The 25,303-nt window shown below is 39.5% G+C and overlaps 10 protein-coding genes across 10 annotated transcripts; 9 read left to right on the top strand and 1 right to left on the bottom strand.

The window, feature by feature from the left end:
* The first annotated feature begins 936 nt into the window (after nucleotides 1–936).
* Nucleotides 937–1,796, top strand: LOC133844405 (serine protease 1-like). The gene has a single exon (XM_062278363.1). It carries the CDS (start codon nucleotides 966–968, stop codon nucleotides 1,758–1,760), a length of 795 nt encoding a protein of 264 aa, XP_062134347.1. The 5' UTR covers nucleotides 937–965; the 3' UTR covers nucleotides 1,761–1,796.
* A 1,478-nt stretch (nucleotides 1,797–3,274) lies between these two features.
* Nucleotides 3,275–4,140, top strand: LOC133844401 (serine protease 1-like). Its single transcript, XM_062278353.1, has one exon. The coding sequence runs from the start codon at nucleotides 3,304–3,306 to the stop codon at nucleotides 4,099–4,101; it is 798 nt and encodes a 265-aa protein (XP_062134337.1). The 5' UTR covers nucleotides 3,275–3,303; the 3' UTR covers nucleotides 4,102–4,140.
* Nucleotides 4,141–6,343: 2,203 nt separating this feature from the next.
* Nucleotides 6,344–7,185, top strand: LOC133842326 (serine protease 1-like). The gene has a single exon (XM_062275375.1). It carries the CDS (start codon nucleotides 6,360–6,362, stop codon nucleotides 7,152–7,154), a length of 795 nt encoding a protein of 264 aa, XP_062131359.1. The 5' UTR covers nucleotides 6,344–6,359; the 3' UTR covers nucleotides 7,155–7,185.
* A 1,941-nt stretch (nucleotides 7,186–9,126) lies between these two features.
* Nucleotides 9,127–9,970, top strand: LOC133845046 (serine protease 1-like). The gene has a single exon (XM_062279381.1). It carries the CDS (start codon nucleotides 9,142–9,144, stop codon nucleotides 9,934–9,936), a length of 795 nt encoding a protein of 264 aa, XP_062135365.1. The 5' UTR covers nucleotides 9,127–9,141; the 3' UTR covers nucleotides 9,937–9,970.
* Nucleotides 9,971–11,469: 1,499 nt separating this feature from the next.
* Nucleotides 11,470–12,352, top strand: LOC133844872 (serine protease 1-like). Its single transcript, XM_062279147.1, has one exon. It carries the CDS (start codon nucleotides 11,500–11,502, stop codon nucleotides 12,292–12,294), a length of 795 nt encoding a protein of 264 aa, XP_062135131.1. The 5' UTR covers nucleotides 11,470–11,499; the 3' UTR covers nucleotides 12,295–12,352.
* Nucleotides 12,353–14,524: 2,172 nt separating this feature from the next.
* Nucleotides 14,525–15,360, top strand: LOC133842409 (serine protease 1-like). Its single transcript, XM_062275479.1, has one exon. It carries the CDS (start codon nucleotides 14,535–14,537, stop codon nucleotides 15,327–15,329), a length of 795 nt encoding a protein of 264 aa, XP_062131463.1. The 5' UTR covers nucleotides 14,525–14,534; the 3' UTR covers nucleotides 15,330–15,360.
* Nucleotides 15,361–17,258: 1,898 nt separating this feature from the next.
* LOC133842146 (serine protease 1-like) lies at nucleotides 17,259–18,126 on the top strand. Its single transcript, XM_062275122.1, has one exon. It carries the CDS (start codon nucleotides 17,292–17,294, stop codon nucleotides 18,084–18,086), a length of 795 nt encoding a protein of 264 aa, XP_062131106.1. The 5' UTR covers nucleotides 17,259–17,291; the 3' UTR covers nucleotides 18,087–18,126.
* Nucleotides 18,127–19,613: 1,487 nt separating this feature from the next.
* Nucleotides 19,614–20,496, top strand: LOC133844920 (serine protease 1-like). The gene has a single exon (XM_062279215.1). It carries the CDS (start codon nucleotides 19,644–19,646, stop codon nucleotides 20,436–20,438), a length of 795 nt encoding a protein of 264 aa, XP_062135199.1. The 5' UTR covers nucleotides 19,614–19,643; the 3' UTR covers nucleotides 20,439–20,496.
* A 2,101-nt stretch (nucleotides 20,497–22,597) lies between these two features.
* On the bottom strand, nucleotides 22,598–23,470 carry LOC133841865 (serine protease 1-like). The gene has a single exon (XM_062274646.1). The coding sequence runs from the start codon at nucleotides 23,456–23,458 to the stop codon at nucleotides 22,631–22,633; it is 828 nt and encodes a 275-aa protein (XP_062130630.1). The 5' UTR covers nucleotides 23,459–23,470; the 3' UTR covers nucleotides 22,598–22,630.
* A 938-nt stretch (nucleotides 23,471–24,408) lies between these two features.
* On the top strand, nucleotides 24,409–25,302 carry LOC133844493 (serine protease 1-like). The gene has a single exon (XM_062278514.1). It carries the CDS (start codon nucleotides 24,441–24,443, stop codon nucleotides 25,233–25,235), a length of 795 nt encoding a protein of 264 aa, XP_062134498.1. The 5' UTR covers nucleotides 24,409–24,440; the 3' UTR covers nucleotides 25,236–25,302.
* Nucleotide 25,303: the final 1 nt, after the last annotated feature.

Raw genomic sequence — 25,303 nt, forward strand, 5'->3', positions numbered from 1 at the left:
ATGAGCCTCGCACGCTGGTTGGCCAAATATCGACCCATTTCTGTCGATTTCTGAAAATCCTGACGATTTCGATGTGTTGACTCGCGCTCATTTACTATTTGGTGGTTCTCCAACCGTGATTCTCCAGCCCGACCTAAGTAAGTTGAACTATAATCGGTTGGATATCTGGCAAGTGTCACTCAGCGGCGAAGGGTCTTCTGGGCTCGATGGCGGGAGGAGTATCTGACTCTTCTCCAGCAAAGATGTAAGTTGCTTACTCTTAAGCGTAGACTGCAAGTAAATGACGTGGTGTTGGTCAAGGACGAATTTTTGCCTCCACTTCGTTGGACGCTAGCCCGTGTCATCACGCTTATCCATGGGACGTCGAGTTTCGAGATTGCTGATTTGAAGACGTCGTGTGGTAGCACCTGGAGAGCCATAAACAAACTATGTCTACTGCCCCTGAGGGATGATGTTCCAAAGGCGGGAGTATGTCGGGAGTAGCAAACAGATAATGTTAATGTAATGCTGTGACAGCGTCTGCTACCAGCGCTGCATCTGCCGGCAGCACTCCATGCTCTCTGACACTTTTAACGTTCGCTTCCATTTTAACCGGCTGATTACACTTTCCACTTGTATTCTTGCTTTTATTAAAATCGTGTTGGTGACGAGGCTTGATAATTGTTCAAGTGAGAGCCAAAATTAACTTTAAATTTGAATTTTCGTGTTTCATTTTTTATAAACAATAATTGAATGCGTGAAAGCTTAAAAAAGCTTAGTAGCCCAATAGGTGGCCATATCTTATTTACTTAAGGAACTGTGCCCCTAATCAACTATTCAGGCGGTTATCTAAGATGTTGGTTGAAAGTGCTTTGCCAGTTGGTTAAAATAAATAAATTGCAAATATCTGAAGAGCCAAGATATGATAGAAAAATGGTATAAATTCGCGCCTGTTACAACGAACAGTCAACAATCGTGTATTCAACATGAAGGCATTCATAGTTCTTGCTTTGGCCATCGCTGCCGTCTCTGCTGAGGTGGCCGAACAGGTCCACCCCAAGGATATGCCACAATCCCTGAAGCTCGAGGGACGCATTACCAATGGCTACCCAGCCTACGAGGGCAAGGCCCCCTACGCTGTTGGCCTGAGCTTCAACGGTTGGTGGTGCGGTGGCTCCATCATTGCTCACGACTGGGTGCTGACTGCTGCTCACTGCACCAACGGTGCCAGCTCTGTGACCATCTACTACGGTGCTACCTGGCGTACCAACGCCCAGTTCACCCACTCGGTCGGCAGCGGCAACTTCATCCAGAACGGCAACTGGCCCAACCAGAACGGCAACGATATCGCTTTGATCCGCACTCCCCACGTCGACTTCTGGAGCATGGTCAACAAGGTTGAGCTGCCCAGCTACAACGATCGCTACAACATGTACGATGGCTGGTGGGCTGTCGCCTGCGGCTGGGGTCTTACCTCTGATGGCGGTTCCCAACCCGACTGGTTGCAGTGCGTTGACTTGCAGATCATTAGCGTTGGACAATGCTCTCAGACCTATGGCAGCCTTCCCGATGGTATTCTCTGTGTTGCTACTCCCGATGGTAAGTCCACTTGCTCTGGCGACTCTGGTGGCCCATTGGTGCTCCACGACGGCGGCAAACTTGTTGGTGTTACCTCCTTCGGCAGCAGTGCTGGTTGCCAATCTGGCGCTCCAGCTGGCTTCACTCGTGTCACCAACCAGCTCGACTGGATTCGCGACAACTCTGGTGTTGCTTACTATTAGACTTTCTAACAAAAATAAATGAACGATATGCATTAATATTATATAAATTGCATTTTATTTTATTTTATTAATTTAATTTTATCATATTAAATCTAGTATTTAATACTACATTTAAATAGAGAAGAGAGTACTGGCGGCTTGGGCCTTCGACTCGTTTTATTTTATTATATTACTTTATCGAATTATCTTATTATTATTATTCTCTCTCTAAAGGTAGGTAATCTATGTAACAGGCATAAGGAGGCATCTCCGACCCAATAAATTATATATATTCCTAATCAGCGTTAACAGACGAGACAATCTAGCCATGTCCGTCTGTTCGTATGAACACCTAGATCTCAGAGACTATAAGAGATAGAGCTATAATTCTCGCCAGCATTTGTTATGTTTGCACGCAGATCAAGTTTGTTTCAAATTTTTACCACGCCCACTTCCGCACCCGAAAATCGACAAATATCAAATTCCTGATAGTTTGCGATTAGATAAAAATTGTCAAAGTTAATTAAGAAATACTTTTGTATGGACTAAAACGGCTACTTACTAGAGGTCTTAGTTGCTTTGCCTGACAAACCTGGTATATTTCGCACTCTATGGTATATTTTGAATGTGCTACTAAATCGATATACCAAATATACCATGTGACATATTTGTAGTATTTTATAGTATATTTTGATATAGTTTGAGAATAATATCGCAATATTTTGCATTTACCGGGTATCTCACAGTCGAACACACTCGACTTTCTTACTTGTTAATACTTCAAAACAAAAAAATGTATTGCTGTATGTAATTTTTTAAATAAATCCAAATATTTGCAAACTATAAAATATATATTTTAATTTGTTATATCTCAAGAATCTTTAAAGTTTTATTTCTTCAAATGTTGGCATATAAAATGGCAAAGAATATCATATCGGCAAACACTATGGCAATTTGAATAATAAATAAATATCTCCAATTTGATTTAAAGTGATAATAATTATTAAAACAAGTAATAAAACCGCCTAAGATTTTATTGCAATAGGCCTTCCCTTTCTATTGAACCACCCAAAATATTCATAATTCGAATGCAATGTTTTTTTTTCTGCATTTGCATTTTTGTTTTGTTTTCTTAATTATGATAAGTTTTTTCAACAGCAGTTGGATTTTTGGCATGAGATAATATTACTTAGTTGACGACATTTGAAACTAAGCTAGCACCAAATACTATATCTGCATCGATGTAATGAACTTTAATATGAAGTTTGGCAGAAAGCCATTAAGATTCTTCTTCTCTATATATAGAATCCGATTCGTATTCACTTCATTTTAATGAGATTCGTCCATTCGAGTATGGAATCAATAGGTGGCCATATCTTGTTTACTTAAGGGACTTGTGCCGCTAATCAACTGTTCAGGCGGTTATCTAAGTTAGTTGGTTGAAAGTGTTTTGATAGTTGGTTGAAATTAATGTTTGCCAAATATCTGAAGAGCCAAGATACGATAGAGAAATGGTATAAATTCACACCTGTTACAACGGACAGTCAGCAATCGTGTGTTCAACATGAAGGTATTCATAATTCTCGCTTTGGCCATCGCTGCCGTCTCTGCTGAGGTGGCCGACCAGGTCCACCCCAAGGATCTGCCCAAATCCCTTAAAATCGAGGGACGCATTACGAACGGCTACCCAGCCTACGAGGGCAAGGCACCCTACACCGTCGGCCTGAGCTTCAACAATGCCTGGTGGTGCGGTGGCTCCATCATTGCTCACGACTGGGTGCTGACTGCTGCTCACTGCACCAACGGTGCCGGCTCCGTCACCATCTTCTATGGTGCCACCTGGCGTACCAACGCCCAGTTCACCCACTCGGTTGGCAGCGGCAACATCATCCAGAACCACAACTGGCCCAACGATAACGGCAACGACATCGCTTTGATCCGTACTCCTCATGTGGACTTCTGGAGCATGGTTAACAAGGTCGAGCTGCCCAGCTACAACGACCGATACAACATGTACGATGGCTGGTGGGCTGTTGCCTGCGGCTGGGGTGGCACCTATGATGGCTCTCCTCTGCCCGATTGGTTGCAGTGTGTCGATCTGCAGATCATCAGCAACAACCAGTGCTCCCAAGTCTATGGATACCAACCCGATGGTATTCTCTGCGTTGCCACTCCTGATGGCAAGTCTACTTGCCAGGGTGACTCCGGTGGCCCATTGGTGCTCCACGACGGCAACAAACTGGTTGGTGTTACCTCCTGGGTGTCTGGCTCTGGCTGCCAATCTGGCGCTCCATCTGGTTTCACTCGTGTTACCGCTCACCTTGACTGGATTCGCGACAACTCCGGCGTCGCTTACTACTAAGCATTAATTTTAAATTAAATATAATATCATTGAACAATATTTTTATTGATTGCCATTGCGTCTGCCTTCGTTTGATAGGACTATCTATAGATAGATTCTAGACGAATCTAAAGCTACTTCTATATATAGCTGTAGACTTTAGAGTCGAGACATCTATACTACCTGGACATCGATGCTATCAGCAATTCTTTATCAGTTTAGTAGAGACTTTGATTTACCATGCCTCCCGTGGGACTTTTTATGAATGAGTGCCTGAAATGAGTAAAAATGAGGTGGCAAGCTGACTATAGTAAATTCGCATTTTATGCCCCCCTAATACCCCTAACGCAAACAAACTTTCGTTTAAAAAAAGATTAGATTACTACCTCAAGTGAATTGAACTTTCGAGTGGCCGATCATAAAATTCGATAAGATTATGTGAGAGGAAGAAGCCACAAATATCATATGCTGATCGGATGCACTGAACTTTTAAATATGTTTGCTTATCTACCTATCTGTCGCACCCTTTCTTGATGTTCGTTATTGACACTCAATTTTTAATTTCATCTACGTTATATTTATGATAGGAAGTTTAGAGATTGTACGTAAAATGTAAATGTTATAGAACCGTGTTTATTTATAAACATTTTAAAATACAGTCGTGAAACTATAATAAAAGAAATTTTAAATTATCTAAATTGTTCTTAAAAAAAGAAATAGTCTTTAACTTATGAGATATTTCAAGAGTTGCAGCAAATGGGAATCAGAATCGCAGATCCTGCGACAGTCTTGTCACAAGATATTTTCAAGAAAAGTGCTGTAATATCGTATTGCACAATGAACTTTACAATATTTATAGTTGAACTTTCAAAAACAAGTAAGAAAGCTACAGTCGAGTGTGCTTGACTGTGACATACCCCCTACGCATTTTGAATAAACGCAAAATATTGCGATGTAATTCTTAAAATATACCAAAATAATGTACTACAAAATACTAAAAATATAATTTTTGGTATATTGATATAGTACCCCATTAAAAACATACCATGGAGTGCAAAGTATACCAGATTGGCAGTCAAAGCAACAAAGACTTAGTCGTAAGTAGGCGTTTTTGCCCATACAAAAGAGTTTCTTTAATAACTTCGATCATTTTTATCCGAAAGCAACCAAATTTTCAGGAATCACAAGTACTATAGCTATTATTGTATATAACTAGCTTTAAAATTACGCTTGTTATTCGATTTTTATCGATTTGCGGAGGCGAAAGTGGGCCTGGCAAAAATTTTAAACAAACGTGATCTGCGTTGAAACATAACAAATGCTGTCGAAAAAAATGAATAGCTCTATTTCTTATAGTCTCTGAGATCTATGTTAGGTGTTCATACGGACAGACGGACTCCCGGATACGGCTAGGTCTCGGCTATTGACCCTGATCAAGAATACATATATCAACTTTATAGGGTCGGAGATGCCTTCTTATGCCTGTTACATACATTTCCTGCCGGTATAATGTTATAATACCCTATCTCACAGCCGAGTACACTCGACTGTAGCTTTCTTACTTGTTATTGTATGCACCAAAAATATAAATTAAAATTAACTGACTCCGAGGATATAAAAATTGCATAATACTTCAACATATCTCAGCGACGTTTATTCACATTACATAACTTACCGGTGACATGATGCATTCAAGATGACCCGTGGTTGAGGCTGTAACGTCACACATGCGCAAGTAGTGATCAATTGATAAGCTTTATATACATAAATATGTATGTTACTTGCTCACTGATTCTTTGTGGATGGAACGTGTAAGATGTAGTTTAAACACAAACTCATTTTGATAATCGTTAATTTTATGTTGTCTTGTAGGTGATCACAACGACATCCGGTCCCCTACTTATATGTTTAGAGTATTGAGTACTACTGCATTTTGATAAGATGCCCATCATCACCTGTGAAACTGTCTAATACAATATTATTTTCAAATACACATACAATATTATTTCAAATACAATAATGTTTTCAAGACAACTTCAAATGATTATACCCCTATATTGCACTTTGGCAATTTGTAGTACTGATAGGAACAGATAGGAAATTTTCCAAAATATTTTGGCCAATTTAGAAACTTCCGCTACTATGTTCGTAAAGTGTGTCCCATTAGTTTATCTTAGCTTTGATTGCACTATGGATTACACAAACATATTTGTGGTTCTGTTTTGTATAAAAGGGGTGTGGTTCCGATTTTTTGTATCAGTTGTTGCTTTCACTTCAACATGAAGACTTTCATCGTATTGGCCCTGGCTATCGCAGCAGTTGCTGCCGAAACCATTGAGCAGGTGCATCCCAAGGATCTGCCACAATCTCAAAAGATCGAGGGACGCATTACCAACGGCTACCCAGCCTACGAGGGCAAGGCTCCCTACACTGTTGGCCTGAGCTTCAACGGTTGGTGGTGCGGTGGTTCCATCATTGCTCACGACTGGGTGCTGACTGCTGCTCACTGTACCAACGGTGCCAGCTCTGTGACCATCTACTACGGTGCCACCTGGCGTACCAACGCCCAGTTCACCCACTCGGTCGGCAGCGGCAACTTCATCCAGAACGGCAACTACCCCAGTCAGAGCGGCAACGATATCGCTTTGATCCGCACTCCCCATGTCGACTTCTGGAGCATGGTCAACAAGGTTGAGCTGCCCAGCTACAACGATCGTTACAACATGTATGATAACTGGTGGGCTGTTGCCTGCGGTTGGGGTGGCACCTATGATGGCTCTCCTATGCCCGATTGGTTGCAGTGCGTCGATCTGCAGATCATTAACAACGACCAGTGCTCCCAGGTCTATGGACACCAACCCGAAGGAATTCTCTGTGTTGCCACTCCCGATGGCAAGTCTACCTGTAGTGGCGACTCTGGTGGCCCATTGGTGCTCCACGATGGCGCCAAGCTGGTTGGTGTTGCTTCCTGGGTATCTAGTGCTGGTTGTCAATCTGGCCATCCATCTGGTTTCACTCGTGTTACCGCTAAACTGGATTGGATCCGCGACAACTCAGGTGTCGCTTACTACTAAGCATTGGCTTTAAAATATATCGCAAATATTATTTTGTTGTCTTTCTATTTGCTTTTCTATGATAGGTTTATTCAATTTTCAGAAGAGTCTGAAACGACTTTCATCAATAGGTATGACTCTTTTTTTCACCTTACCGCTGATGTTATCTTCAATTCTCCATCAGTTACTGTTGGACATTTTATGAATGAGTGCTTGAAATGAGTACAAATTTAAGGTAAATCCTGATTTTTTTTGTTTGAATTAAAAATATCCCCAGCGTAGTCAAAGTTGTGTATAAAATACTAAATAGATAAGATTAGCAACTGAAGCAAATGGAACTTTCGAGCCCCCGATCATATAATTCCCTAATTTTTTGTGATAAGAAGAACCCACAAAATCATGTTGGTTTGTAATCAACTAACAACTAAGAGGTTGATTTCTGAATTTATTTCTTTTATTTTTACTTTTCATTAATTTAATTCATCACTTCTCAAATTCACATACAGGTTGAAATAAATAAATAAAAAATAATAAATAATAATAAAAGTAAACCAATAACAAATTTGCGATCCTCTCAACGAGTTTCAAAATGACGCTTACTCTCTCTAAAAATAATCCGATCATAAGATGTTAAATTACATTGATCACATTGACAGATCAAAACAGTAGACAAAAAGGATATTTTGTGTTGTCTTTAAATTGCTCAACTGGTCCAGAAGTGCAGTGACTTGAAACTAGTTATCCGGAAAAATATCTTTGATAATTGGTAAACATGATTATTTAATCAACTCTTGGAGGCTGATAAAAACTGTGACTTCGAAAAACTTACAAAAAAAAAAAACTCTTTGTTGCTGACATTATTATTATCACCTTTTAAGAAAATGAATAAGATATTGTACATTTATGGTTGTCAATAGGAAATTCAATATTTCGTCTTGCCTCTTGATGCTAATATATTTTGTTCTCAATGGTAAGACCTTTTTACGATTTTTCAAAAGACAACAGGAATAAATAGAAAAAAATTAGGAGAAATTAAGATTACGATATAATTTTCAAATATACTTTTGAAAGGTTAAAGTTTAAGAAGGATAGAATAATGAATAAACAAACAAATCTCATGTATTTTTGAATTAATTATTTTTATGCTTTATTCGCAAAAATATCCGGTCACCTTTGTTCCATGCTTAAAAGATATCAATGATCAGGAACCGGATGTGTTTATAACTGATTGGCACAGCACGTTCAGAGTATTGAGTACTTCTAAGTACTTCAGTACTTCTGTATAGCAAATAAATGCAAATCATCATCTATCTTATCACGAAAAATATTTGCCAAGAAATAGAATCGTGATATACAGCTAAGTAAATAAAACTATTTTAAAGTCAACTCCAGCACACGCTTGATCATGAAAGATGATTTCGTTATGGAAATTCCCACAATTTTATGGATTTTTGTGTTGTAATTGTAAGCAAACATTGGCATTAGAAAACATGTGAGAAAGCTATAGTCGAGTGTGCCCGACTGTAAAATACCATATTTTCCATAAAACATACCATATACATCTATACCAAAAAGTTATTTGGTATAATAACACAAAACACCAGATTCTTAAACAAAACAATAAGATTCCGACTGCTGAAGCAGGTTTTATTATATAAAATTAGTTCGTTAGTTAAATATTATAACTAATTAGTTAACCCAATTTTCAGGAAAGAATATAATTTTCAATATGTCTATTTAAAACCTCATGCTCGAAATAATGCTCGCTTTTTTTCAATTATAAATAATCATAAGTATTCGAGTGCATTATCTGAAAGCATTCTCATACGCCTCTCATTTCTATTTTAATTGGCCGGGGGGCATTTAAATAGATTTTTTCGATTACTAATGAGTTTATCTTAGTTGCGATTGCACCCATGCATTTGCACAAATATATTTGTAGCTCTGATTAGTATAAAAGGGGTGTGGTTCTGATTTATTGCTATCAGTTGTTGCTTCAAACTTCAACATGAAGACTTTCATCGTATTGGCCCTAGCTATTGCAGCAGTTGCTGCTGAATCCTTTGAACAGGTGCATCCCAAGGATCTGCCACAATCCCTGAAGCTCGAGGGACGCATTACCAACGGCTACCCAGCCTACGAGGGCAAGGCTCCCTACACTGTTGGCCTGAGCTTCAACGGTTGGTGGTGCGGTGGTTCCATCATTGCTCACGACTGGGTGCTGACTGCTGCTCACTGCACCAACGGTGCCAGCTCTGTGACCATCTACTACGGTGCCACCTGGCGTACCAACGCCCAGTTCACCCACTCGGTTGGCAGCGGCAACTTCATCCAGAACCACAACTGGCCCAATGTGAATGGCAACGATATCGCTTTGATCCGTACCCCCCATGTCGACTTCTGGAGCATGGTCAACAAGGTTGAGCTGCCCAGCTACAACGATCGTTACAACATGTATGATAACTGGTGGGCTGTTGCCTGCGGTTGGGGTGGCACCTATGATGGCTCTCCTCTGCCCGATTGGTTGCAGTGCGTCGATCTGCAGATCATCAGCAATGAACAGTGCTCCCAGGTCTATGGAACCCAACCCGAAGGAATTCTTTGTGTTGCCACTCCCGATGGCAAGTCTACTTGCCAGGGTGACTCTGGTGGCCCACTGGTGCTCCACGATGGTGCTAAGCTGGTTGGTGTTACTTCCTGGGTATCTGGTGCTGGTTGCCAATCTGGCCATCCATCTGGTTTCACTCGTGTCACCGCTCATCTGGATTGGATTCGCGACAATTCCGGCGTCGCTTACTATTAAGCATTGGCTTTGAAATATATTATCCTTTGACTGAACCGAATATTATTTGTTTGTTTTTGTATTTGTTATTCCATGATAGCACTACATTTTTTTCATACGCGTTTGAAACAATTCCATCGATAAAAATGACATCTGTTTAACCTTGCCGGCGGTGTTATCTACAATTTTTTATTAGTATACTAAAGACTCTGATTTATCTTGGCTATTGTCGAACTTTTTATGAATGAGTGCTTGAAACGAATTGAAATTAGGTGGTAAATCCGGTTTGGTACAATAAAAAATACCCCCAACATAGTTAAACTTTTGTATGAAATATAGATTAGATTGGCAGTCAAGTAAATTGAACTTTCGAGTACTATATCATAAAATTTGATAAGATTATGTGAAAATCTTCAAAATTCTCTCACCGATCGGATGCACTGTATTCATTTAAGGATGTTTACTATATAATGCCCAAATAGAACAAAATGATCTTCGACAGCGTCGCATAATTGAAGACCCTATGTCTAACATAGAAGCGGATGTGGTTATAAATAATTGGCAAAGTACGTTCAGAGCATTAAGTATCTAAAGAAATTTCAAATCATCATTTATCTTATCATGAAAAAGATTTGAAACTACCAAAAACTATAAACGTGATATCTAAGAAAATAAATTAAAGTATTTCCAAGTCAAATTGTTATTCTCGATTTCATAATTGCGACATTATCATGAAATTTCTTGAAATTATTGTAAACAATTATCAATTAACAGTAATAAATAAAAAAAATGAGTCATTTGTGCAAATTTATAATTTATAATGATGATAGGGAAAGGTTAAGGAAATCTCCAAATAGTTTTCTGAAAATTAAAAGTTTGTAATTAATATATTAATTTAATTTGTATACCAATTATTCATAGGATTCATAAATGCCCTTCCTACTCGGTAAGGATATATACTCTTGACCGTCAACCTAATCGATGTCTATATGTGTATATTTAACATAATATGGTATTTTTTTAACATAAAATTAACCTTTGACATATTATCACTATACTTTAGTATATTTTTAAATATGATATCTCAGTCGAGTCATTTAAAGCTTTTTTATGTGTTTTCTGTACTGTTTGCAAATTGGTATTATTATACTAGAATATAACAATTATATGTTATGAAACTTATACAAATTGTATTATTATATAATAATATAACAATTATATACTTATTCTTATTAACTTATACTTATACTTATTCAAATGTTGACCTACTGTTTTAATAAAGCTGCAATGTTCACTTAAATAACTAATGCAACACACCATGAGAAGTCATGAGTATTCGTGTGCATTATACGAGGGAACTCACAGACTACTTTGATTACTTTCTAAGTGCACCTTGAAGAATTAATTAATTTCTTTAAATGAGCATGAATATATACATTATTTTGCTATCTATTCCTTTCTTTTAATTAATTATTTTATCTCAGCGCTGATTGCCCCCATGCAAAGATATTTATAGGATTGAGAATAGTATAAAAGGAGTGACGATTTGATTTATTGCCATCAGTTGTTGCTTTAAACATCAACATGAAGACTTTCATCGTATTGGCCCTGGCTATCGCAGCAGTTGCTGCCGAAACCATTGAGCAGGTGCATCCCAAGGATCTGCCACAATCCCTGAAGCTCGAGGGACGCATTACCAACGGCTACCCAGCCTACGAGGGCAAGGCTCCCTACACTGTTGGCCTGAGCTTCAACGGTTGGTGGTGCGGTGGTTCCATCATTGCTCACGACTGGGTGCTGACTGCTGCTCACTGCACCAACGGTGCCAGCTCTGTGACCATCTACTACGGTGCCACCTGGCGTACCAACGCCCAGTTCACCCACTCGGTTGGCAGCGGCAACTTCATCCAGAACCACAACTGGCCCAACCAGAACGGCAACGATATCGCTTTGATCCGTACCCCCCATGTCGACTTCTGGAGCATGGTCAACAAGGTTGAGTTGCCCAGCTACAACGATCGCTACAACATGTACGACAACTGGTGGGCTGTCGCTTGCGGCTGGGGCATCACCTCCGATGGCGGTTCCCAACCCGACTGGTTGCAGTGCGTCGATTTGCAGATCATCAGCAACAGCCAATGCTCCCAGACCTATGGCAACCAACCCGATGGCATTCTCTGCGTTTCTACCCCCGGCGGCAAGTCCACCTGCTCTGGCGACTCTGGTGGCCCATTGGTGCTCCACGACGGCGGCAAACTTGTTGGTGTTACCTCCTGGGTATCTGGCGCTGGCTGCACTGCTGGTCATCCTTCTGGATTCACCCGTGTCACCAACCAACTCGACTGGATCCGCGACAACTCTGGTGTTGCTTACTATTAGGCGCTTGCTGGAATTACCGAAAATATATTAAAGAAGCATTTAGAGAGAAATGTAATAAGGACTATTAACATATTTTTGGTTTTGTGTTTATCTTGTATATTGACAAGAATCAATTTATACACTCGCTATCCATAGGACAGGAGGTATTATAATTGTATACAAAGAGGGAATTTGTATCAGGCAGAAGGACTTATATTTTGTACTCTATAGAATCTTTTAAATGTATTACTATATCTTTAGTAAGTAGGCGTTTTTGCCCATACAAAAGAATTTCTTTAATAACTTCGACAATTTTTATCTGATCGCAACCAAATTTTCAGGAATCATAACTACTATAGTTGTTATTGTATGTACCAAAATTCGTAACTCTATCTTTAAAATTACACTTGTTATTTGATTTTTTTGATTTGCGGGGGCGGAAGTGGGCGTGGCAAAAATTTGAAACAAACTTGATCTGCGTGAAAACATAACAAATGCTGTCGAAAAAAAATTATAGCTCTATCACTTATAGTCTCTGAGATCTAGGTGTTCATACGGACGGACGGACAGACACACAGACGGACAGACACACAGACACACAGACGGACAGACGGACATGGCTAGATCGTCTCGGCTGTTGACTCTGATCAAGAATATATATACTTTATAGGGTCGGAGATGCCTCCTTCTACCTGTTACATACATTTCCTGTCGGCACAAAGTTATAATACCCTTCTACCCTATGGGTAGCGGGTATAAAAAGGAGCTGCGACAATCTTGTCACCAGATACATTCAAGAAAAGTGCTGTAATATCGTATTGCACAATGAACTTTACAATATTTATAGTTGAACTTTCAAAAACAAGTAAGAAAGCTACAGTCGAGTGTGCTCGACTGTGACAAACCCCCTACGCATTTTGAATAAAAGCAAAATATTGCGATGTAATTCTTAAAATATACCAAAATAATGTACTACAAAATACTAAAAATATAAAAATTTAATTTTTGGTATATTGATATAGTACCCCATTAAAAACATACCATGGAGTGCAAAGTATACCAGATTGGCAGTCAAAGCAACAAAGACTTAGTCGTAAGTAGGCGTTTTTGCCCATACAAAAGAGTTTCTTTAATAACTTCGATCATTTTTATCCGATCGCAACCAAATTTTCAGGAATCACAAGTACTATAGCTATTATTGTATATACCTAGCTTTAAAATTACGCTTGTTATTCGATTTTTATCGATTTGCGGAGGCGAAAGTGGGCCTGGCAAAAATTTTAAACAAACGTGATCTGCGTTGAAACATAACAAATGCTGTCGAAAAAAATGAATAGCTCTATTTCTTATAGTCTCTGAGATCTATGTTAGGTGTTCATACGGACAGACGGACACCCGGATACGGCTAGGCCTCGGCTATTGACCCTGATCAAGAATATATCAACTTTAAAGGGTCGGAGATGCCTTCTTATGCCTGTTACATACATTTCCTGCCGGTATAATGTTATAATACCCTATCTCACAGCCGAGTACACTCGACTGTAGCTTTCTTACTTGTTATTATATGCACCAAAAATATAAATTAAAATTAACTGACTCCGAGGATATAAAAATTGCACAATACTTCAACATATCTCAGCGACGTTTATTCACATTACATAACTTACCGGTGACATGATGCATTCAAGATGACCCGTGGTTGAGGCTGTAACGTCACACATACGCAAGAAGTGATCAATTGATAAGCTTTATATACATAAATATGTACTTGCTCACTGATTCTTTGTGGATGGAACGTGATGAAGATGTAGTTTAAACACAAACTCATTTTGATAATCGTCAATTTTATGTTGTCTTGTAGGTGATCACAACGACATCCGGTCACCTACTTATATGTTTAGAGTATTGAGTACTACTGCATTTTGATAACATCACCTGTGAAACTGTCTAATACAATATTATTTTCAAATACACATACAATATTATTTCAAATACAATAATGTTTTCAAGACAACTTCAAATGATTATACCCCTATATTGCACTTTGGCAATTTGTAGTACTGATAGGAACAGATAGGAAATTTTCCAAAATATTTTGGCCAATTTAGAAACTTCCGCTACTATGTTCGTAAAGTGTGTCCCATTAGTTTATCTTAGCTTTGATTGCACTATGGATTACACAAACATATTTGTGGTTCTGTTTTGTATAAAAAGGGGTGTGGTACCGATTTTTTTTTATCAGTTGTTGCTTTCACTTCAACATGAAGACTTTCATCGTATTGGCCCTGGCTATCGCAGCAGTTGCTGCCGAAACCATTGAGCAGGTGCATCCCAAGGATCTGCCACAATCTCAAAAGATCGAGGGACGCATTACCAACGGCTACCCAGCCTACGAGGGCAAGGCTCCCTACACTGTTGGCCTGAGCTTCAACGGTTGGTGGTGCGGTGGTTCCATCATTGCTCACGACTGGGTGCTGACTGCTGCTCACTGTACCAACGGTGCCAGCTCTGTGACCATCTACTACGGTGCCACCTGGCGTACCAACGCCCAGTTCACCCACTCGGTCGGCAGCGGCAACTTCATCCAGAACGGCAACTACCCCAGTCAGAGCGGCAACGATATCGCTTTGATCCGCACTCCCCATGTCGACTTCTGGAGCATGGTCAACAAGGTTGAGCTGCCCAGCTACAACGATCGCTACAACATGTATGATAACTGGTGGGCTGTTGCCTGCGGTTGGGGTGGCACCTATGATGGCTCTCCTATGCCCGATTGGTTGCAGTGCGTCGATCTGCAGATCATTAACAACGACCAGTGCTCCCAGGTCTATGGACACCAACCCGAAGGAATTCTCTGTGTTGCCACTCCCGATGGCAAGTCTACCTGTAGTGGCGACTCTGGTGGCCCATTGGTGCTCCACGATGGTGCCAAGCTGGTTGGTGTTGCTTCCTGGGTATCTAGTGCTGGTTGTCAATCTGGCCATCCATCTGGTTTCACTCGTGTTACCGCTCAGCTGGATTGGATTCGCGACAACTCAGGTGTCGCTTACTACTAAGCATTGGCTTTAAAATATATCGCAAATATTATTTTGTTGTCTTTCTATTTGCTTTTCTATGATAGGTTTATTCAATTTTCAGAAGAGTCTGAAACGACTTTCATCAATAGGTATGACTCTTTTTTCACCTTACCCCTGATGTTATCTTCAATTCTCCATCAGTTACTGTTGGACATTTTATGAATGAGTGCTTGAAATGAGTACAAATTTAAGGTAAATCCTGATTTTTTTTGTTTGAATTAAAAATATCCCCAGCGTAGTCAAAGTTGTGTATAAAATACTAAATAGATAAGATTAGCAACTGAAGCAAATGGAACTTTCGAGCCCCGATCATATAATTCCTAATTTTTGTGATAAGAAGAACCCACAAAATCATGTTGGTTTGTAATCAACTAACAACTAAGAGGTTCATTTCTGAATTTATTTCTTTTATTTTTACTTTTCATTAATTTAATTCATCACTTCTCAAATTCACATACAGGTTGAAATAAATAAATAAAAATAATAAATAATAATAAAAGTAAACCAATAACAAATTTGCGATCCTCTCAACGAGTTTCAAAATGACGCTTACTCTCTCTAAAAATAATCCGATCATAAGATGTTAAATTACATTGATCACATTGACAGATCAAAACAGTAGACAAAAAGGATATTTTGTGTTGTCTTTAAATTGCTCAACTGGTCCAGAAGTGCAGTGACTTGAAACTAGTTATCCGGAAAAATATCTTTGATAATTGGTAAACATGATTATTTAATCAACTCTTGGAGGCTGATAAAAACTGTGACTTCGAAAAACTTACAAAAAAAACTCTTTGTTGCTGACATTATTATTATCACCTTTTAAGAAAATGAATAAGATATTGTACATTTATGGTTGTCAATAGGAAATTCAATATTTCGTCTTGCCTCTTGATGCTAATATATTTTGTTCTCAATGGTAAGACCTTTTACGATTTTTCAAAAGACAACAGGAATAAATAGAAAAAATTAGGAGAAATTAAGATTACGATATAATTTTCAAATATACTTTTGAAAGGTTAAAGTTTAAGAAGGATAGAATAATGAATAAACAAACAAATCTCATGTATTTTTGAATTAATTATTTTTATGCTTTATTCGCAAAAATATCCGGTCACCTTTGTTCCATGCTTAAAAGATATCAATGATCAGGAACCGGATGTGTTTATAACTGATTGGCACAGCACGTTCAGAGTATTGAGTACTTCTAAGTACTTCAGTACTTCTGTATAGCAAATAAATGCAAATCATCATCTATCTTATCACGAAAAATATTTGCCAAGAAATAGAATCGTGATATACAGCTAAGTAAATAAAACTATTTTAAAGTCAACTCCAGCACACGCTTGATCATGAGTGATGATTTCGTTATGGAAATTCCCACAATTTTATGGATTTTTGTGTTGTAATTGTAAGCAAACATTGGCATTACAAAACCTGTGAGAAAGCTATAGTCCAGTGTACCCGACTGTAAAATACCATATTTTCCATAAAACATACCATATACATCTTTACCAAAAAGTTATTTGGTATAATAACACACCAGATTCTTAACCAAAACAATAAGATTCCGACTGCTGAAGCAGGTTTTGTTATATAAAATTAGTTCGTTAGTTAAATATTTTAACTAATTAGTTAACCCAATTTTCAGGAAAGAATGTATGTCTATTTAAAACCTCATGCTCGAAATAATGCTCGCTTTTTTTCAATTATAAATAATCATAAGTATTCGAGTGCACTATCTGAAAGCATTCTCATACGCCTCTCATTTCTATTTTAATTGGCCGGGGGGCATTTAAATTGATTTTTTTCGATTACTAATGAGTTTATCTTAGTTGCGATTGCACCCATGCATTTGCACAAATATATTTGTAGCTCTGATTAGTATAAAAGGGGTGTGGTTCTGATTTATTGCTATCAGTTGTTGCTTCAAACTTCAACATGAAGACTTTCATCGTATTGGCCCTAGCTATTGCAGCAGTTGCTGCTGAATCCTTTGAACAGGTTCATCCCAAGGATCTGCCACCATCCCTGAAGCTCGAGGGACGCATTACCAACGGCTACCCAGCCTACGAGGGCAAGGCTCCCTACACTGTTGGCCTGAGCTTCAACGGTTGGTGGTGCGGTGGTTCCATCATTGCTCACGACTGGGTGCTGACTGCTGCTCACTGTACCAACGGTGCCAGCTCTGTGACCATCTACTACGGTGCCACCTGGCGTACCAACGCCCAGTTCACCCACTCGGTCGGCAGCGGCAACTTCATCCAGAACCACAACTGGCCCAATGTGAATGGCAACGATATCGCTTTGATCCGTACCCCCCATGTCGACTTCTGGAGCATGGTCAACAAGGTTGAGCTGCCCAGCTACAACGATCGCTACAACATGTACGACAACTGGTGGGCTGTTGCCTGCGGCTGGGGTGGCACCTATGATGGCTCTCCTCTGCCCGATTGGTTGCAGTGCGTCGATCTGCAGATCATCAGCAATGAACAGTGCTCTCAGGTCTATGGAACCCAACCCGAAGGAATTCTTTGTGTTGCCACTCCCGATGGCAAGTCTACTTGCCAGGGTGACTCTGGTGGCCCACTGGTGCTCCACGATGGTGCTAAGCTGGTTGGTGTTACTTCCTGGGTATCTGGTGCTGGTTGCCAATCTGGCCATCCATCTGGTTTCACTCGTGTCACCGCTCATCTGGATTGGATTCGCGACAATTCCGGCGTCGCTTACTATTAAGCATTGGCTTTGAAATATATTATCATTTGACTGAAACGAATATTATTTGTTTGTCTTTGTATTTGTTATTCCATGATAGCACTACATTTTTTTCATACGCGTTTGAAACAATTCCATCGACAGGAATGACATCTGTTTAACCTTGCCGGCGGTGTTATCTACAATTTTTTATTAGTATACTAAAGACTCTGATTTATCTTGGCTATTGTCCAACTTTTTATGAATGAGTGCTTGAAACGAATTGAAATTAGGTGGTAAATCCGGTTTGGTACAATAAAAAATACCCCCAACATAGTTAAACTTTTGTATGAAATATAGATTAGATTGGCAGTCAAGTAAATTAAACCTTCGAGTACTCGATCATAAAATTCGATAAGATTATGTGAAAATCTTCAAAATTCTCTCACCGATCGGATGCACTGTATTCATTTAAGGATGTTTACTATATAATGCCCAAATAGAACAAAATGATCTTCGACAGCGTCGCATAATTGAAGACCCTATGTCTAACATAGAAGCGGATGTGGTTATAAATAATTGGCAAAGTACGTTCAGAGCATTAAGTATCTAAAGTCAGCATAGCAAAGAAATTTCAAATCATCTTATCATGAAAAAGATTTGAAACTACCAAAAACTATAAACGTGATATCTAAGAAAATAAATTAAAGTATTTCCAAGTTAAATAGTTATTCTCGATTTGATAATTGCGACATTATCATGAAATTTCTTGAAATTATTGTAAACAAACTATATCAATTAACAGTAATAAATAAAAAAAAATGAGTCATTTGTGCAAATTTATAATTTATAATGATGATAGGGAAAGGTTAAGGAAATCTCCAAATAGTTTTCTGAAAATTAAAAGTCTGTAATTAATATATTTATTTAAGTTGTAGGATTCATAAATGCACTTCCTACTCGGTAAGGATATATATTCTTGACCGTCAACCTAATCGATGTCTATATGTGTATATTTAACATAATATGGTATTTTTTTAACATAAAATTAACCTTTGACATATTATCACTATACTTTAGTATATTTTTAATATGATATCTCAGTCGAGTCATTTAAAGCTTTTTTATGTGTTTTCTGTACTGTTTGCAAATTGGTATTATTATACTAGAATATAACAATTATATGTTATGAAACTTATACAAATTGTATTATTATATAATAATATAACAATTATATACTTATTCTTATTCACTTATACTTATACTTATTCAAATGTTGACCTAATGTTTTATAAAGCTGCAATGTTCACTTAAATAACTAATGCAACACACCATGAGAAGTCATGAGTATTCGTGTGCATTATACGAGGGAACTCACAGACTACTTTGATTACTTTCTAAGTGCACCTTGAAGAATTAATTAATTTCTTTAAATGAGCATGAATATATACATTATTTTGCTATCTATTCCTTTCTTTTAATTAATTATTTTATCTCAGCGCTGATTGCCCCCATGCAAAGATATTTATAGGATTGAGAATAGTATAAAAGGAGTGGCGATTTGATTTATTGCCATCAGTTGTTGCTTTAAACATCAACATGAAGACTTTCATCGTATTGGCCCTGGCTATCGCAGCAGTTGCTGCCGAAACCATTGAGCAGGTGCATCCCAAGGATCTGCCACAATCCCTGAAGCTCGAGGGACGCATTACCAACGGCTACCCAGCCTACGAGGGCAAGGCTCCCTACACTGTTGGCCTGAGCTTCAACGGTTGGTGGTGCGGTGGTTCCATCATTGCTCACGACTGGGTGCTGACTGCTGCTCACTGCACCAACGGTGCCAGCTCTGTGACCATCTACTACGGTGCCACCTGGCGTACCAACGCCCAGTTCACCCACTCGGTTGGCAGCGGCAACTTCATCCAGAACCACAACTGGCCCAACCAGAACGGCAACGATATCGCTTTGATCCGTACCCCCCATGTCGACTTCTGGAGCATGGTCAACAAGGTTGAGCTGCCCAGCTACAACGATCGCTACAACATGTACGACAACTGGTGGGCTGTCGCTTGCGGCTGGGGCATCACCTCCGATGGCGGTTCCCAACCCGACTGGTTGCAGTGCGTCGATTTGCAGATCATCAGCAACAGCCAATGCTCCCAGACCTATGGCAACCAACCCGATGGCATTCTCTGCGTTTCTACCCCCGGCGGCAAGTCCACCTGCTCTGGCGACTCTGGTGGCCCATTGGTGCTCCACGATGGCGGAAAACTTGTTGGTGTTACTTCCTGGGTATCTGGCGCTGGCTGCACCGCTGGTCATCCTTCTGGATTCACCCGTGTCACCAACCAACTCGACTGGATCCGCGACAACTCTGGTGTTGCTTACTATTAGGCTCTTGCTGGAATTACCGAAAATATATTAAAGAAGCATTTAGAGAGAAATGTAATAAGGACTATTAACATATTTTTGGTTTTGTGCTTATCTTGTATATTCACAAGAATCAATTTATACATTCGCTATCCATAGGACAGGAGGTATTATAATTGTATACAAAGAGGGAATTTGTATCAGGCCGAAAGACTTATATTTTGTACTCTATAGAATCTTTTAAATGTATTACTATATCTTTATATATGGCTAGTATCTTAGAGATTATCACACTTCACTGTAACTTACTTTGGAAGTGCTAAACAAGTCTATAGATTTCACTGCCTTTTCAGTGCTAGATTTTATTTATTATACTAACTTCTCAATTTAGCAATGGTCTATGTTAGTGATTCAACGTTTCAATTTTCAACACTTTTGTTAGTAAAATTAACATCTGTGATCATAAATATTTTACTATCAAAATCAAGTCACTTTTATAGTGTGAACTATTAGAGGCATAGTCTCCAGGGCGGAAGTGGGCGTGGAAAAAAATTTGAAACAAACTTGATCTGCGTGCAAACATAACAAATGCTGTCGAAAAAAGAATTATAGCTCTATCGCTTATAGTCTCTAAGATCCGGTGTTTCATAAGGACGGACGGACAGACACACAGACGGACATGGCTAGATCGTCTCGGCTGTTGACGCTGATCAAGAATATATATACTTTATAGGGTCGGAGATGCCTCGTTCAACCTGTTACAGACATTTCCTGCCGGCACAAAGTTATAATACCCTTCTACCCTATGGGTAGCGGGTATAAAAATCGAACAACAAGCGTAATTTTAAAGCTAGAGGTCTGAGTTGCTTTGGCTGACAATCTGGTATATTGTGCCGTCTATGGTATATTTTGAATGCGGTACTATATCGATATACCAAATATACCATTTGGTATATTTTTAGTATTTTTGCACTATATTCGGTAAATTTTGAGCAAAATAGCGCAAAATATATTTCTTTTATTCAAAATGGGTAGCGGGTATCTCACAGTCGAGTACACTCGACAGTAGCTTTCTTACTTGTTAGTGTGTCGGCGTTGCCAGAACAGTCATTACATGTTGTTACTGTATGGTCACGGATCGAGTCGGAAATTAAATGTAATATGTACTGAAAAGGATTTCTTTTTAGCAGATGTAAGGGACGATTCATTCAAAAGTTAAAATTTGCAAACTGAATTTCAATACTTTGCTCCCATATTGCCCAGATAGTTCTAAAGTACTAGAACAATTTTTATACCCGCTACCCATAGGGTAGAAGGATATTATAACAGGAAATATATGTAACAGGTAGAAGGAGGCATATCCGACCCTATAAAGTATATATATTCTTGATCATCGTCAACAGCCGAGACGATCTAGTCATGTCCGTCTGTGTGTCTGTGTGTCTGTCCGTCTGTCCGTATGAACACCTAGATCTCAGAGACTATAAGAGATAGAGCTATAATTTTTTTTCGACTGCATTTGTTATGTTTGCACGCAGATCAAGTTTGTTTCAAATTTTTGCCACGCCCACTTCCGCCCCCGCAAATTAAAAAAATCGAATAGCAAGCGTAATTTCAAAGGTAGAGATGCGAATTTCGGTGTATACAATAATAACTATAGTAGTTATAATTCCTAAATTGGTTGCGATCCGATAAAAATTTTGGAAGTTATTAAAGAAATTCTTTTGTATGGGCAAATATGCCTACTTACTAGGGGTCTGAGTTGCTTAGGCTGACAATCTGGTATATTGTGCCGTCTAAGGTATATTTTGAATGCGGTACTACACCGATATAGCACATATACCATTTGGTATATTTTTAGTTATTTTGCAGTATATTTGGTATGTTTTGAGAATCATACCGCAAAATATATTGCTCTTATTTAAAATGGGTAGCGGGTATCTCACAGTCGAGTACACTCGACTGTATCTTTTTTTTTACTTGTTACGAATAAGCCACATATTTTATTCTAAATTTTTGTGCCTTCCAACTCCTCTTGATAGAAAATTCCACTTTGTGAGTGTTTTTAGGGGACTTGCGAAGTTCAATTACTGTTCTGTGAATCCCTTAAATGTTCTATAAGCTAAACTTATTATTGCAATGTAAGTGATTACAATTGGAGTGAAAGGATTAAAAAATTATTTTTTAAATGCATTTGTTTTTTATTGAATAAGAATTTAGTAGGAGATTCCAGTGTTGTCCCGGATCCAATCCAAGTAACCAGTGACACGAGTGAAACCGGCGGGGTAACCAGCTGTGCATCCATACCCATGAGCGAAGGATGTGACGCCAACAATGCGGCTGCCGTCGTGTGTAACCAATGGACCACCAGAGTCACCACCGCAAGTGGACTTGCCACCAGATGTGCTGACGCAGATGGTGTTATCGATAACATAGCCACCGCCGTAAATGTTGCGGCATTCGTCGTTGCTGATGATCTGGACATCGATACAGTTGAGGTAGTTGTGCATGCCACTGTCATTTGAGATGGCGCCCCAGCCGGAAGCAACAGCCCACCAGCCGTTGTAGTCGTTGTAGCGATCGTTGTAGCTGGGCAGCTCAACCTTGTTCACCAAGCTCCAGAAGTCCACATGAGGTGTGCGGATGAGGGCAATGTCATTGTTCAACTGATCGTTGTAGTTGGGATGACGGATTTGATCGTTTCCACTGACCCAGTGAGTGTACTGAGCCTCGTGACGGAAGCTGGCACCATAATAGATGGTCACACCGGAACCATCACTAATGCAATGTCCGGCAGTCATCACCCAGGTGTTTCCAATGATGGAACCACCACACCACCAGCCACCGTCGAAGCTAAGACCAACAATGTAGGGGACCTTACCCTCATAAGCTGGATACCCATTGGTAATGCGACCATCAATGCTGTGGGTCTTGGGCATATCCATAACCTTAACAGGTTTGGTGATGCCGGTGGGCACAGCGTTGGCTACGGCCACCGCAAGGACTAGGAACACGAACAGTTTCATTTTTGAAGAGAAACTCATAACATTTTGAAATTTCCCTTTGCTTTTATACATTTAAAAATCTTATCTCAGATTAATAAATTTTCCATCGTAATCACGGCTCATAAATTTTCTTTGTGTTTTACTAGGTTCTATACAGGTCTAATTTAATTAGAGAGACAATGAGACTTAAAGGGGCTCGTCCAGTAGGTCGAATTTCAAATATAGATATATAAATATATATGTATATTCAGAAAATGAGTATTTAGAAAAAAATCGACTGTAACATATGTTAATCCCACTTCAATTAAACACTTTTTATACCCGCTACCCATAGAAGGTAGAAGGGTATTAATACTTTGTGCCGGCAGGAAATGTATGTAACAGGTAGAAGGAGGCATCTCCGACCCTAAAAGGATATATATTCTTGATCAGGATCAACAGCCGAGTCGATCTAGCCATGTCCGTCTGTGTGTCTGTCCGTCTGTCCGTATGAACACCTAGATATCAGAAACTATAAGAGATAGAGCTACAATTTTTTTTAGACAGGATTTGTTATGTTTGCACGCAGATTAAGTTTGTTTCATGATGATAGATTTGATTATTTATTTATTTATTATATTATATATTTTTTAACTTTTTTGTATGAGTACCTGAGTCCAGCACTGTCGAATAATCCTACGTGTTTGCTGGTTCTTGTTACAGGTTATAAGTGTTTACCTAATTTATTCATAAAGTGGCAATATTTACTTGAACAACCTGGCAACACATCATGAGAAGCTATGAACAGACAACTTTCATTACTTTAGAAGAGCCCCTTGAAGTACTGATTAGTATTTTTAAAACGGGCATGAATACTCGTAAATTTATTAATTTGCTATCTATTCCTTTCGTGCGGCAACTAATTATTTTATCGCGGCTCTGATTTTACCTAAGTATATTCACAACTATACTTGAGATTAAGAATAGTATAAAAGGGGTATGGGTTTGATTTATTGCTATCAGTTGTCGCTTTAACTTCAACATGAAGACCTTTATTGTTTTAGCCCTGGCTATCGCAGCAGTTGCTGCCGAAACCATTGAGCAGGTGCATCCCAAGGATCTGCCACAATCCCTGAAGCTCGAGGGACGCATTACCAACGGCTACCCAGCCTACGAGGGCAAGGCTCCCTACACTGTTGGCCTGAGCTTCAACGGTTGGTGGTGCGGTGGTTCCATCATTGCTCACGACTGGGTGCTGACTGCTGCTCACTGCACCAACGGTGCCAGCTCTGTGACCATCTACTACGGTGCCACCTGGCGTACCAACGCCCAGTTCACCCACTCCGTTGGCAGCGGCAACTTCATCCAGAACCACAACTGGCCCAACAACAATGGCAACGATATCGCTTTAATCCGCACTCCCCATGTCGACTTCTGGAGCATGGTCAACAAGGTTGAGCTGCCCAGCTACAACGATCGCTACAACATGTACGATGGCTGGTGGGCTGTTGCCTGCGGCTGGGGCATCACCTCCGATGGCGGTTCCCAACCCGACTGGATGCAGTGCGTCGACTTGCAGATCATTAGCAACAGCCAATGCTCTCAGACCTATGGCAACCAACCCGATGGCATTCTCTGCGTTTCCACTCCCGGCGGCAAGTCCACCTGCTCTGGCGACTCTGGTGGCCCATTGGTGCTCCACGACGGCGGCAAACTTGTTGGTGTTACTTCCTGGGTATCTGGCGCTGGCTGCACCGCTGGTCTTCCATCTGGATTCACCCGTGTCACCAACCAACTCGACTGGATCCGTGACAACTCTGGTGTTGCTTACTATTAGGCTATTACTTGATATATTAAAAACGAATAAAATGAGCATTTCGAAAGAGATGTAATAACGAATAATAT

Source organism: Drosophila sulfurigaster, chromosome 3, assembly GCF_023558435.1.
Source record: "Drosophila sulfurigaster albostrigata strain 15112-1811.04 chromosome 3, ASM2355843v2, whole genome shotgun sequence".
Lineage (NCBI taxonomy): Eukaryota > Metazoa > Arthropoda > Insecta > Diptera > Drosophilidae > Drosophila > Drosophila sulfurigaster.

Coding starts and splice junctions, on each gene's coding strand:
- LOC133844405 (XM_062278363.1), top strand. CDS start 966: ATGAAGGCATTCATAGTTCTTGCTTTGGCCATCGCTGCCGTCTCTGCT.
- LOC133844401 (XM_062278353.1), top strand. CDS start 3,304: ATGAAGGTATTCATAATTCTCGCTTTGGCCATCGCTGCCGTCTCTGCT.
- LOC133842326 (XM_062275375.1), top strand. CDS start 6,360: ATGAAGACTTTCATCGTATTGGCCCTGGCTATCGCAGCAGTTGCTGCC.
- LOC133845046 (XM_062279381.1), top strand. CDS start 9,142: ATGAAGACTTTCATCGTATTGGCCCTAGCTATTGCAGCAGTTGCTGCT.
- LOC133844872 (XM_062279147.1), top strand. CDS start 11,500: ATGAAGACTTTCATCGTATTGGCCCTGGCTATCGCAGCAGTTGCTGCC.
- LOC133842409 (XM_062275479.1), top strand. CDS start 14,535: ATGAAGACTTTCATCGTATTGGCCCTGGCTATCGCAGCAGTTGCTGCC.
- LOC133842146 (XM_062275122.1), top strand. CDS start 17,292: ATGAAGACTTTCATCGTATTGGCCCTAGCTATTGCAGCAGTTGCTGCT.
- LOC133844920 (XM_062279215.1), top strand. CDS start 19,644: ATGAAGACTTTCATCGTATTGGCCCTGGCTATCGCAGCAGTTGCTGCC.
- LOC133841865 (XM_062274646.1), bottom strand. CDS start 23,458: ATGAGTTTCTCTTCAAAAATGAAACTGTTCGTGTTCCTAGTCCTTGCG.
- LOC133844493 (XM_062278514.1), top strand. CDS start 24,441: ATGAAGACCTTTATTGTTTTAGCCCTGGCTATCGCAGCAGTTGCTGCC.